At 34.9% G+C, this 11841-nt stretch overlaps 1 protein-coding gene across 2 annotated transcripts; it reads left to right on the top strand.

Moving 5' to 3' along the window:
• The first annotated feature begins 1396 nt into the window (after nt 1–1396).
• LOC140827674 (uncharacterized) lies at nt 1397–11346 on the top strand. 2 transcript variants are annotated; one of them, XR_012117004.1, is made up of 21 exons: nt 1397–1718; nt 1851–1885; nt 2000–2121; nt 2746–2835; nt 2940–3059; nt 3261–3344; nt 4233–4310; nt 4513–4638; nt 4710–4799; nt 5477–5512; nt 5606–5661; nt 5845–5992; nt 6891–7335; nt 7448–7539; nt 7956–8502; nt 8727–8862; nt 9110–9151; nt 10628–10778; nt 10862–10945; nt 11034–11193; nt 11270–11346. XR_012117004.1 is itself a non-coding variant. In XM_073190448.1 (20 exons), the coding sequence occupies exons 1-20, from the start codon at nt 1456–1458 to the stop codon at nt 11130–11132; spliced, it is 2844 nt and encodes a 947-aa protein (XP_073046549.1). In that variant the 5' UTR covers nt 1397–1455; the 3' UTR covers nt 11133–11346. The 2 variants fall into 2 exon arrangements, 1 of the variants encoding a protein (XP_073046549.1); XM_073190448.1 differs by having other exon boundaries at nt 11034–11346.
• The last annotated feature ends 495 nt before the right edge of the window (nt 11347–11841 follow it).

The raw sequence follows: 11841 nt of genomic DNA, 5'->3' as shown, positions 1-11841 counted from the left end.
CAACTTGATCATTTTTATGACAAGAGTTGAATTTATACCCATTTTTTCTCATAAATTTGCCAAAAAATTTAACAAATAACGACCATGCTTCATTGTTTATCTGATTAACAGATTTTCCGATGGAAGCTTCTTCACTAGAGGCTGAAGTTGAAGTTGTGACAACTAAAGTTTTGGTAGGTTGTGGAGTGGATGACTCTTTTTCTGTTATGATTCCCAGATCGAACTCGTGTGCTTTCAAATATGTAAATAGGTCATGCAGATCGAGTTTGTTGAGATCTTTGGACTCCTGCATGGTCACCGTCTTTACATCTCAATCTCTGGACGATGCTCTCATAACCTTCAAAGCGAGTTTATGGTTAAAGTATTCTTTATCAAGTGATGCAAGTTTAATAACAATACTTCTAAATCGCTCATCAAACTCATTGACATTCTCACATGGCTTTATCTTGACATTATCAATCTTCCGGATTCGTAATTAGTTTGTTTTCTTTGGTTTGATCATGCCCTTACAGAGTTGGGTCAGCTTCTACTGTATCTTTTTGGTGGTTGAACGTGTCTTGATGTTGCTGAACTTATTCTTGTGAAGGGTCTTGTGTAGGATATCCTGGGCCACGTTGTCCAAGTTAGTTTTCTTTTCTTCTCATACTGTGCTTCTCAATCATTTGTAGGGTAACCTCGGAAACTGCTATAGTTGTATTGACTTTATATATCTTTATTTGCTCGTTAGTGATGACATACAATATGTCATCATTTTGTCCAGCCAAATGTTCTCGCATGCGAATCTTATAATCATCATATTACTCTTTTGAATACATATGAATCTTGCTAAAGGATTTCATTTTATATATTTAGTAATCAAAGTTTTTAAAAAACCCGCTCTGATATCATTTCTAGAGAATTGGATTAGAGTATAGAGAGGGGTGAATAAACTATTTTAAAATCTTTTCTTAAAACCGATTTGTATTAACAAATTTTAGGATGTTATGACAAATATTATTGAATGATAGTTTCACAGTACCACTGAACATAACTAAGTACGGAAACTGTAGTCTTTAAACAACTCAAGTTACCGTATCCACTTTGATTTGTTAATATATGAAAGATTGCGACTTGTGCACTTTATTGAGAACTTATTTCGATCAAACAAATTAACAAATAAACTCTTGAAACAGCTCGATGCTAATATTGTCATTACCAAAACTTAAAATGATTTATATTCTAAATAATACTAATAAAGATAGACAAAATAATTTAATAAAATTATAATAATTTTTAGTATGAATTGATCATTTTAAAATATGCAATGAGCTGCTAGCGATGTGGCATGTAATTTAATATATAAATATTATATATATATATATAATATAATTTTCAAATAATTGGTTTACATGTATTTTCTATGCTTCTTGCTCGTTGAGTACTCTAAAACCAAAAATTACGAGACGCTCTCACGCGATGGCGGCTGTATTTGAGAGGACAGAGAATTGGGGTAGCCGAAAATGGGGTTGCTGCGTCTTCCTAAGTATAATGGTGATTCACGGATTCGCCATTTTGTTGTTTACGCGAGGTTTCCTTCTTACTCGCTCCGAGCTCTCTCAGTATAGCCAATGCGGTGACGTTCTCCAGTCTCCCTGCTTTCCTCCACAGCAAAATGGAAGTGCTTGTTGGAACAGACCTGCAGTAAATCGCCTTGTTATTATCGTTCTTGATGCTCTAAGGTGTTTTGTATGATCCATCTTTTCAATTTAATGATACGAAAATTGGTTTGTTTGTTTTTTTTTTTTTTTAATTTTGGTTTTATGATTGTTAAAGTCATCATTTGGATCTAAGCTCGAAATTCGTCCAAACAGGTTTGATTTTGTCGCTCCAAGTACATTTTTTCCAGGTAAGTGCTTTATACGATTCGAAATTAAATTGGATTTGATTTTTTGTGCTTGAGTTGGCTGATGCTACTGTTCCTGTTGTTTATTTGTTTGTTTAATTCTGTTATTTATACCAGAGAAGAAACCATGGATGGATAAGTTACAGGTTCTTCATGAATATGCTAGTCAGAACCAATCTACGGCCAAAATTTTCAAGGCTATAGCAGACCCGCCTACCACCAGTTTGCAGCGTCTAAAGGTGAAAACTATGTTGTTTTACATTTTGGGAAAAGCAATGACTGGATATGGTTATCATTTCTGCAGTGGTAAAGTGATAAAGGAATGATTATCAAGAGAAATTCAGAGAAAGGAGAGGAATATGTGTGGAACGAAATGAAAAAAATTTCAGTTGAAAATTTTCTTACTGAACATAGTTATGAATGGCCCACATGTGGAGGCCTGCCATGGTTATGATTTTGGAACCGGAGTTCAACTGCTTGAATATGGTTTCAATGAACATGTACTTTGCCACTTAACTTCTTCATATTAATTCCTAACTTTAATTAAACAGAACTTCAATGAACCTTACCTCAATTGTTATTTTGAAATTGAATCCTGATTATCTACTTAAGGATTTTTGCTGCCTTGTAAAAGTTATCTTGTAGCATCATTTTGATATCTTTGTTTTGTCCGGTTTATCTACTATCTATCATATCGAAATTTATCATTCACGTATTGTGTTCAGAACAAAGTTTTGACTTTGAAATTTCTAATTTGATTCTCAGACGAGCAAAATTACCAGAGTAGCAAAATTGTGGTACCTCCGTACCTTACACTTGAAATACACCTTGACGTAATATTTACCGTTCTTTTTCCCTTTTAGGGCTTGACCACTGGTGGACTTCCAACGTTTATCGACGTAGGAAATAGCTTTGGTGCACCAGCAATTGTTGAAGATAACTTGATATATCAGGTCATCCCCTATGCTTCACATAGTTTTTATCACGAGATGGGAATGCTTTATTCATTTTTTTTCTTGTTCTTGCAATCACCTCAGCTCCTCATTATCTTCTGTAGATGGTTCAAAATGGAAAGCGAGTAGTAGTGATGGGGGACGACACATGGGTGCAATTATTTCCTGACCATTTTGTCTCATCCTATCCCTTCCCATCATTTAATGTTAAAGATCTTCACACGGTATTTTTCTTTTGGTAAACCTTCATACCTATCCAGACATTCACTATGGTCATAAGATGTATTTGTATCGTTAAAGTTGACCTTCTATCTAAATTCCTATGTAAGAGTTAATTTTTTGCCCACATTTGCTGCTTGTTCTTGGATTTTTTTTGCCACAGTTCTTCTTGGATTTTGAATTCTTCATATTGTTTTCTATGCCAGGTGGACAATGGGTGCATCACAAACTTGCTTCCTTCCCTATATGAAGATAATTGGGATGTATTGATAGCTCATTTTCTAGGTGTGGTAAGCCTCTCTCTCCATTATTTTTCTTCAATTTTCCATTTCCCTGTTGTGTTTTGTTAGTTCAGGAGAGAGAATATCTTGTTGTAATTTTCAACTCTATATCAAGCCCATATATTTTCTATTTCTCGTCTAAGTAGGAGAAGATGGAAAATATAAACTAAGAATGCTGATAATTATCTAGTATAAATTAAAAATGCTGATAATATTTAATTATCTAGGGAATAATCAGAGCTTGGATAACCCAGGTGGGCCACCTATTGTGGCTGCATACTGAAAAATTATTGGAAGGAAAATTTAAAAGGTGCAACCCATAGTTTTTCAATGTATGCACCTCAAACATAGATTTCTACTAGCACTGTTATTCACATGTTTTGGTGTCAGGCTCTCTCACCAGCATTTGTTTAGAATTTCGAGAGTGTTCATAATAATTCTGATGTTTAAATTTTTTATGCTCTCCCTGGGATGAAATTTGTTCTTAATTTAATTTTCAGTGCTAGATACATCAACAGAACCTTGCACCTAATCTATAGATTTGGTTTGGTTTAAGAAGCTAAAAGACCTGAACTTGGTTTGTTTTAAGGAGCTAAAAGACCTGAACTCCCAGGGCCATGGTACTAAATTTTGCATGAATGGAAGCTGTCAAGTTTGCAAAAATTGCAACAGCAATAAATATTTTATGATGTTGCTGCATTTATCATCTCTGTTTCATTTACGATCTCAATGTCACTTGGCATCCATTTCCTACTGGCCTGCATAAGTGATCTTTCTTATTTTGACATCGAAATAAATTTGTGCCATAACTGAAAAACTCAGCTTTTGATTTTCATGAGACCGTCAACTCAACCTATAGTTTTGATTTTTTTTTTTGTTTCGTTGTATATGATCCAGGATCATGCTGGGCACATATTTGGTGTTGACTCTGTCCCAATGGTCGAAAAGTTGCAGCAGTACAACGAAATCATAAAGGTAGTTAGTTGATTTAATTTTTAATTAACTACAGAAGTGCAACTAAATGGATGGAATCGCATATAGTGCCTCTTGTTTTATAATCCTTGTCTTTCAATTCAAGTGCCATGCTCTTCGACATTCCTAAAACTATGTTCAGGGCAACCCTTAATTTCTGACATTTCTTCTGAGACCATAATAAAAAGTTCTTATTTTAATATAGGAAGTGGTTGGAGTGCTGGAGAACGAAAGTAGACCAGGTGGATTACATGAAAATACAATGCTTGTTGTCATGGGTGATCACGGGCAAACCTTAAATGGTGATCATGGTGGAGGCACTGCTGAAGAGGTATTTCATCTTTTAAAATCTTTTGCTAATTAATTATAGCCATCAAGAACTTTATTTAGAACATTGTTTAGGTGGAAACAGCGATTTTTGCACTGAGTTTAAAGAAGCCTCCAACTCCTCAGCAAGCGGCAGTTGATAGTTCGTCATGCAAATTAGACACGGTATGGAATATTCTCTGAAGAAAATTTGGGTATAGGATGAACAGTTTGAAATTTTATACGGCTTAAAAAGAGAATATATAACCAATTTTATCAAAGAAAATTGAGAAGTTTACAAAGCTGATGATCAGTCCTTGGATGAGCTTTATTCTACAGTAATCATGCAGCGCAGTAAAACTACCGTGTTCATATTCTCCGCCTGATGTTTGAATCCTTCCACCACCATTTTCCCAACACCCACATAATTATGTTGCTGTTAGGTAGAAGGATTTTCCGAGATGTCATCAAATGTAAAATTAGAAGGGCATCCTCAACTCTACTTCTGAACTTGTTCTCCTGTTTACCAAAATTACTTGACAATATTTTTTAAAAGCGAAGGATCTTTTTTCCATTTATCAACTGTAAAAGAAAAGAACATCCATCAGCCCTCTCCGATCTTTTGATGTGTCTGAGTACGAAGTATGCCATATATGCCATATATTTTTCTCCAACTCAGTTGGTCCAATTATGAGGCCAAAATCTCATTGACAAATTTTTATCAACCCTTAAAATGTGGGTTCATTGTTGCTTACTGTCATATTCAACTTTCTCCATTATCAATTATTTTAACGTCTTCAAGAGCCTCATAAATGCGAGAATATATAATCCTGCATATTTATATGTTTTTGTTGTAATTTCAGCATGAAAAGAAGATTTGCATTTACTCCATTCAACAGGTCTGTTAATTTGATTCACCTCCATGTGCTCAAGATTTCCTGAGCACAACTTCATCGTAGGAACTTCACTCATCCCACTCTTTTATTTTTCAGCTTGATTTTGCAGTCACAATTTCTGCTCTTCTTGGTCTTCCCTTTCCTTTTGGAAGGTATAGTGCAATATGGTTTTTCTATTTTATTTTAAACTTCGTTGGTAAAGTTTTATGGTATTGTATCCATGTACGAGAACGTGGTAGCTTGCTAGAGTTGTGCTGCATATTACGATATTCAGTTGGTTTAGAGAGTTCTTTTTTTGAACAGTTAATGATAAGGTTGACCGTTACTATCTTCAGCATTGGGCGAGTTGACTCGGAACTGTTTTCCTTAGCTGGAAGTGCATGGGATATGCCACACTCAATGCCTTGCAGTGATCAAAGGGCATCAGAAGTTGACACTTGGATGCAAAATTATGTTAACGTGCTCTGCATTAATTCTTGGCAGGTAAAGCTTTCTTCACTCTTTTTGTCTTCAGAGTGTTACACTTTTTACTCTTCATACAATACCAGAACTATGTTTAGCTTTAGGATCTTATAATTAACTCAAACAAATAAATATTTCTTTTCCATCAACTTAACTTTTGGACTACGGTGGTCATGAACCTATGAATCTGTTGACAGACTTAAGTCCAAGTGTAGCTACCGTGTATTTATGGAAAGCACCTGCTTAGTAGGACTTGCTTGTGTAAGATCATACTGAATAAACAATTTCCTTTATTAAAACTTAACTTTTATGTCCAATACACATCAACATTTTTTAATATTTGTTCCAAATTTTTTTATTTGTCGTCCATTCTTTAAAATGTCCACCTTTTTTAAACGAGCATGTGTACGATGCATATCGGTGCACCTTCGTTTGACAGGATGGTTATCATCATACATTCTTGCCATAATACTTTAAGTTTATAGGATGCAATTGTTCTTTTATCCCATGTGTCTGCTGTACAAATACACAAAATCACAACATCTCTCAAATTGTCAGTTTCAGAAATTTTAGTGCTCATGAGGACCTATGCTGATGCTCTACTTAACGGGCAAGTTTGGAACTCTTATCTGATAAATGTTTGTTCGTTTCGGTTTTTTTTCACTTTAGATCAAGATTAGTGATTAAGGATACACAGGACCTTACTTTACATATGCATAAATAAGTGGGTCATTGCCTTGTTTTTTGTTTGTTTAAGTAGTAGGTTTATCGATTTCGCGCAACATTGGTTTCAGATAAGTTTCTGGTTTACTCTTTTCATGCGAACTTTACCTGAAGTTGGAAGAAAAAATGTTATATTTATAGCCTTTGTTAGGAAGAATTTGAAACTTTCTTCTTGACACGGGATTTACTAATGTAGGTAAAAAAATACATTGATGTCTACTCATCTTTGTCATTAATTGGATTTTCGGACAAAGATTTGTTGCATGTCTCAGAGCTGTATGCTAAGGCGCAAGAGCTTTGGGCACTCACTTCAAAGAATTCTTCAATTGACAAGAGTCAGGGATGTTTTGCATCATTGCCTTCGGTCAAAAAGCAGATTGATGCATATTCGCTGTTTTTGTCAAGCGTTGCTGAACTAGCACGATCCAGCTGGACTGAGTTTAATCTGAAGATAATGGGCATAGGTTTCGGCATCATGCTGTGTTCGATTTTTCTGCATTCTTTTTTCATCAAGAGATTGGAAAAGCTATGTGAACTTCATTCTCAATTCTGCGGTGATCTTAAGAGTTTCTTTGGAGTGAATTTTGCTATTATTTTGGTGCTGATTCGTGCATGCAGTTTTCTTTCTAACAGTTACATTTGTAAGCTCCAAATCTGGTGCAATCTTTTTGGCTTTCTGGGCATCTATTTCCAGAAATCACCTGTGTCTAGTTTTTGGATTTTGTGCTCATTTTATTTCACTTTGAGATGCAGTGGAAGAAGGCAGAGTCGCTGGTTTTCTTTTGGCAACTATTGTAATTCTTCAGTTACGCTGTGCAGCAATGAAAAAGATGAGGTTAATTGAAGTATGTGTGTTGTTTATGTCTCATTAATATAAGATATATGTGCTTACTGTGATGATTGCTGATAAAACTTGGATAATGTTTTATCCTGTTTCATAAGATCGATCTTCTTCATTTCAATAAGCTTCTGTTCTATTCTCAAGTTTATTCTTCTTGTTTTGCAGTTTGTAGGAGTTGAATTATTGCTTAGTATTTGTTAATTAAAGTATGTGCATTCTTTATGTCCCATCAATATATGAAATATGCGCTTACTGTGATGATTGCTGATAAGACATGGATAATGTTTCATCCTGTTTCATAAGATCGATATTCTTTGTCAATAAGCTTCTGTCTATTCTCAAGTTTATTCTTCTTGTTTTGCACTTTGTAGAAGGAGAGAGTTAGAATGATTGCTTAGTATTTGTTAATTAATCCTGCAGGCACTTGTTCTTTGTATTTTACTTCCTTTGATCAGAATTGGCATCGAACTCGGGCAATTGAAGCAGGCTGTCAGTTCTTTGTTCTTAAAGTTAGATCCTTCAAAGACGACAGGAATTGGCGACGACTCTCCGATATGGGTGCATGTGTCTGAAATTCTGCCAGTATTTAGTTTAATAGTTTTGGCATTTCTGCAATACAAGAGCATTGCTTACTTCTCTCAGGGGATCTTGAAGTATGTTACTATAGGAACTTTATTTAACCTTATACTCATACCCTTACATTGGGCTTCAGAGAGCAGCATGGTAAATCTGCAAATGGTGCCTGAGATTATGAAAGGAAACTCCATTCCTCGGGTGACCTATGCTGCTGGACTACTGCAATTGTCATTAGTTGCCATTAGTGTACTCCTTGATAGGAAGAGAACTTCTAATTGGGAAGAAAGAACAGTTGTTAAAGCATTGGCCTTGTTGTCGGTATGGAGTCCAACTATCATCGTTCTATCCGGAAAACAAGGCCCCTTGGTTTTCTTAGCATTTTTTATTGGAGGTGAATGTTCTTCCATACAGCTTTATTTCTGGAAATTAACAAAGTTTAACCAACTTTATGGTTGAACTACATTGCGATTATGTAATCCAATTCATTTGTATTTTCTATGATTTGATGGGCTGTTTTTGCTAAATGTATTCTCCATTTGTGGACATGGTTTGTTGAAAGTTTTCCCTGCGCGTTTGGGTTACCGATATGTTTGCATTTAAACGTGTTCTCTACAGGATGGTGTTTGACCAGGTTGATGACATTGGAACAGAGGGCAGATAAATCTTGTTCTGGATCTTCGATTTCTTATGCACTTCCCGTCACCCAATGGAGCCTTTTTTCTGTATGCATGTTTTTCAGTACAGGTCATTGGTAAGATGCTTTACACTCTTTTAAAGATTCGAGCACATATTTGAATATACCGAATACCGGACGATATAAGCTTACATGGTTACTAAAGTTCAGCGGTGTGGCAGCATCTTTGTTAATTCTTAGAAAGAAATGACTCGAGCTTTTTGCTAGTTTTCTTTGATTCATGATCTGTAATTGATTTATAGTCTGTTTTTTGTTAACAAATACTTGGGTTTAATAATATTTTCCTGCAAAAAACTTGATGCAGGTGTGCTTTTGATGGCCTTAGATATGCTGCTGCATTTATTGGGTAAGCACATTCTATTTACCCTTTCTCTAAGGGTAATCAATTTTGTTGTTCATTAACTAGTGTCAATTCAATCCTTGCACTAAATAATTTATTGCTGTTAGTCTTTTTTCCAACTTTGTCGATTTTTATTATTGGTAAAGAGCCTGTGACACGCATGTGATTGACTTATGGCAACGTTTTCTTTTTCTGAAAATAATGTTTCACTATGATTCTTGATATTCAATATTGGTTTCGGTTTACTCCCTAAGGTAATGCATGTCTCAGGTTCGTTCATATGGATATTTGACTGGAAAAATAAAAAATGGCTGAAATGATATGACAACAATTTTCAAAAATGCCAAAAATGAAGAAATATCTCAAAATATGCTGAAGGCATATGTGAAAGGACTCGAAAATAATGAAGAATATCATAATAATTAAAACAGAATAAAGACGCTCAAAGGGGGTGGACATTTGGTAAATAATTAGAAGTGACATTAAGTCATCAGCAGGTGTAAATGCCAGGTTATCAACTGATTCAACTGAAATATTACGGTTGAGATATGCTGAAAGAAACTTTGAATGCGATTAAAAATATAAAATTGATTAAAATTTATCAATTACATTAAACGGAAAGTTAAGAAACTCTGGAAAATTAGATGGGGAAATCTAAATTGCGTTGAAACTTCAAAGTATGCAAGGTGTTGCAGAATTCTGTAAACTATCCAGAAATTAAGATAATAAAATATGTTGAAAGTGCAATTGAGTTTAAATTTTTTTTTCAATATATTTCATAAAATGCATGATTAATATGGTAATTCGGGGACAGTTTTCTTCATGCTCAAATGAAAGAATTTATGTTGCTTGTTGCATAATTAGAAATTTATATTTAATTTAATTTGTTTACATATTTATTCCTTTAATTGTAACATAGCATTTTAATTTTTATGTTTATACAGACATTTTAAGATTTTAAATCGGTTGATCACATCCAACAAAAATTTAATTTATTGCTTTTTAGATTTTTTATTTTGGTTTAGAATTTTTATTTACTCACTGCAATCGTCTCTTATTATTTTCTCAATTTTGGACTATTTTAAGAATTTATGTAACTTGTAGCATTTACAGTCTGTTCCAATCTCTATTTTGTGTTTTTACTTCTTTGAGGACAAAAGAGACTAATCATTTATCGATTTAAAAGTGATTCAAATATGTGACTGGTGATGTTAGTGAAACACACTTATGAATGGACAATATTGTCGTCTTCTAGGAAAAATTGCATTTTTGGTCTTATATGTTAGATATTTTGTGATTTTGGCGCTCTATGTTATCGGATTTCAATATTACTCTTGTATCTTTTGATTTTAACAATTTTTAGTCGTTTTTAGCAAGGGTGGTGATGTGGCACTACACAAAAGTTAGAGCCATATCTCTTCTCTGCGAGGAAAAGGTTAGTTTTGTATTGAACTTGTGATCAACAATTTTCTTATGTCCCAGGTTTGATGAATTCAACCTTATCCGTCAAGCTATTCTTCTTACCATCGAGACATTTGGTTTTTCTCACATTTTACCTATATGTGGGCTTCCGCTTCTTGTTGCTACACAGAAGGGGCAGAGCAAACAAGTATTTTCTATGAGATTGTGCCAAGTAAATTGTCTAGCAAAAAACCTTCCGTTTAAGTTACTTTAGTTGGTTCTATGCAATTGCTTACAGCTCCAATCATGTTTCAGGTGTATTTAATATATGGACTAATTTCCGCGGTAACATTCACATTTACAATGTTATGCGTCACAATTCACCGGCGGCATTTGATGGTATTTTCTCCTACGTGGGATTTTCTTGCACTTTAATATGTGTCTGCGTTTACTCATGACGAGATTTGAACCTTTTATTTTGTTGCAGGTGTGGGGATTATTTGCTCCAAAATTTGTTTTTGACACAGTCGGTCTTGTTCTAATCGACTTGATGATATTTTTGTCATCATTGTACTATATTATGTGACTGTCTTAGTAATTCATCCGTTTCTGATTCGGGGTGGCCTAGTTGATGACACTTTCATTATGTACGATGCTCGATTAAATTATCGTTCTGGTTTTCAGAAACTTAGATGTTTGTGGTAAAATTGTCATTCATTGTAGCATACAGTGAAAACTGACTGAGGGAGGCCCATATGAGTATATCTCATCGCGTACATGCACTTGCATTGTTTTTCTTAGCAGAATACGCATTGCATTAGCAATAGCAAGAAGAACATTGAAAGCGTGAGCAAAATTGTTTGCAGATCTTGGACGGTGGAGGAGTTGAGTTGTAGGTGCTAGAGTGCATTTCCTTCTCATAGACTCCGCGATGGGTTCATCCAGAGAGAAGGGAGCAGGGTTCTGAATCGCAAAAAAAAAACATTGAGAGCGTTCGATTCCACTATCCACTCAGACATCGTAGAAGCTAAAGCTCTCTCAGCTCCTACCTGCATCGCAATAAGTTCAGCTAAGTGTGGAGAGAACCTACCAGACAAACATCTCCCTTCAGCAAAATAAACATGGCTATTTAAGTCCCGACCCCTATGCCAATCCCAAAGTAATCCTCTGAATTCATGACTGTTGCATCCTTTAGAGTTCCACGGTTGGTCCCAATTCGATCCACCGTATCAAGAATGTCATCAAAGGATTCATTTGTATAATCAAAGACCATGCTGTTTCGGGCTACCCATAGG

Source organism: Primulina eburnea, chromosome 3 (genome assembly GCF_022965805.1).
Source record: "Primulina eburnea isolate SZY01 chromosome 3, ASM2296580v1, whole genome shotgun sequence".
NCBI classification, from domain to species: Eukaryota; Viridiplantae; Streptophyta; class Magnoliopsida; order Lamiales; family Gesneriaceae; genus Primulina; species Primulina eburnea.
Note: the sequence above shows the minus strand (reverse complement) of the source record. Positions and strands in the feature narration are given on the sequence as shown.